Below are 1,350 nucleotides of genomic sequence, written 5' to 3'. Positions count from 1 at the left end.
AATGTACAGTATTTGAAAAAGAATGTGTTTTTTGAACATTAAAGCATGTCAACATATTCTGTTACACCAAATACACAAAATAATGATCTTTAAAATAGCACCATATGACCCCTTTAATAAATCGAGCGAAGCCGAAATCGTGATCATGATTAAAATATGATTCATCGTGCAGCCCTACTTCCAATTTAATATTAAAAAATAAGTACTCTGAAAGGGGGAAAAAAATTAAGTCTCTTCTAGAAGACTTTTTAATTTAAATCCCATTTCTGATAATTAAACCTGGCTGTATCGGAGACTATGTGCTCACCAGTGAAGACGCAGTGCGTGGAGGAAAGCGGACAGACCCTCCATGACCAGGAGAATGGAGATGGTGAGCAGAGCAAAGACACTGAACACAGGCACAAGGAAAAGCACGCCCAGTCTGGAGCTCATCCTCAGACCCAGACGCATCACCATCGCCCACAGTACCTCTGACAGCTCTGTGACACACAAACAATACATGCAAAAATAGTCTAGAAAACAGATTCATATGGCCATGATGTAATGACATGTGTTTTTGTATGTATAGCCAGACACTCACGGGCGTGGGCGAGACTCAGGGCCCAGAGACGCAAATAGGAGGCCGTGTTGGAAATACAGCCCAAACAGTACTCTATGGTGTGAATTGCTTGATGCAGGAAGACGTCTCCAAAATCAAACTGCCAATGAACAAACATGCTGTTAGTGACATTTATACAAGATAAGTCTTTTGTGTTTTAATGGTGACTGAATGTGAGATCGGTCAACTTTAACCTCCTGAGGCCCTCCTGAGTCGCTTAGTCCCTCCTCTTCATCATGGACTACAGACGGTGACAGGTCTTCTTCACTCACACGCCGAACTCTCTCGTAGCCCTACACACAAAGTAATATGATGTAGCATCTTTGCGCCTCTTTAACCAGTCCATCTCACATCAATACATCAGTATATACATTTTGTTACACACATGTGCACATACATTTGTCATTTGGGTCAATCTCACTAAAACATGCAGGTCACACTTCACTCTAAATCATAAAAAAAACAAAACAATAAATAGTATTTTGAATAAAGAAAACAATGCCTATTTTATAATTAAGATTTTTTTTGTATTGTGATTTTCTATATTTTTATGACAAATTAAACAGTTTCTCTCAATTTCTCATTACCGTAACGCATCTGAATGTTTTATATATAGAGAATTCTTTTTATACTATATTCGGAATTTCATTACTGTAAAACAGCATTTTACATTTTAATTAGTTTAATTGAATTAAACATTTTAATCAGCATTAATTTAAGGGCAGATTTTTACAAACACTATTATGATGATT

General features: G+C 37.0%; 1 protein-coding gene across 4 annotated transcripts in view; it reads right to left on the bottom strand.

Annotated features, from left to right (window-relative positions):
- Window positions 1-1,350, bottom strand: part of LOC107713355 (V-type proton ATPase 116 kDa subunit a-like) — a 22,642-nt gene that overhangs the window by 1,661 nt on the left and 19,631 nt on the right. For all 4 annotated transcript variants that reach the window (XM_016518835.1, XM_016518837.1, XM_016518838.1 and 1 more), the window contains 3 exons: window positions 793-891; window positions 581-698; window positions 308-479 (listed from right to left, as the gene is read on the bottom strand). In XM_016518835.1, the coding sequence (XP_016374321.1) occupies window positions 308-479; window positions 581-698; window positions 793-891 (389 nt within the window). The remainder of the gene's footprint in view (window positions 1-307; window positions 480-580; window positions 699-792; window positions 892-1,350) is intronic.

This window comes from Sinocyclocheilus rhinocerous, unplaced genomic scaffold (genome assembly GCF_001515625.1).
Source record: "Sinocyclocheilus rhinocerous isolate Xijiao unplaced genomic scaffold, SAMN03320098_v1.1 scaffold688, whole genome shotgun sequence".
Lineage (NCBI taxonomy): Eukaryota > Metazoa > Chordata > Actinopteri > Cypriniformes > Cyprinidae > Sinocyclocheilus > Sinocyclocheilus rhinocerous.
Note: the sequence above shows the minus strand (reverse complement) of the source record. Positions and strands in the feature narration are given on the sequence as shown.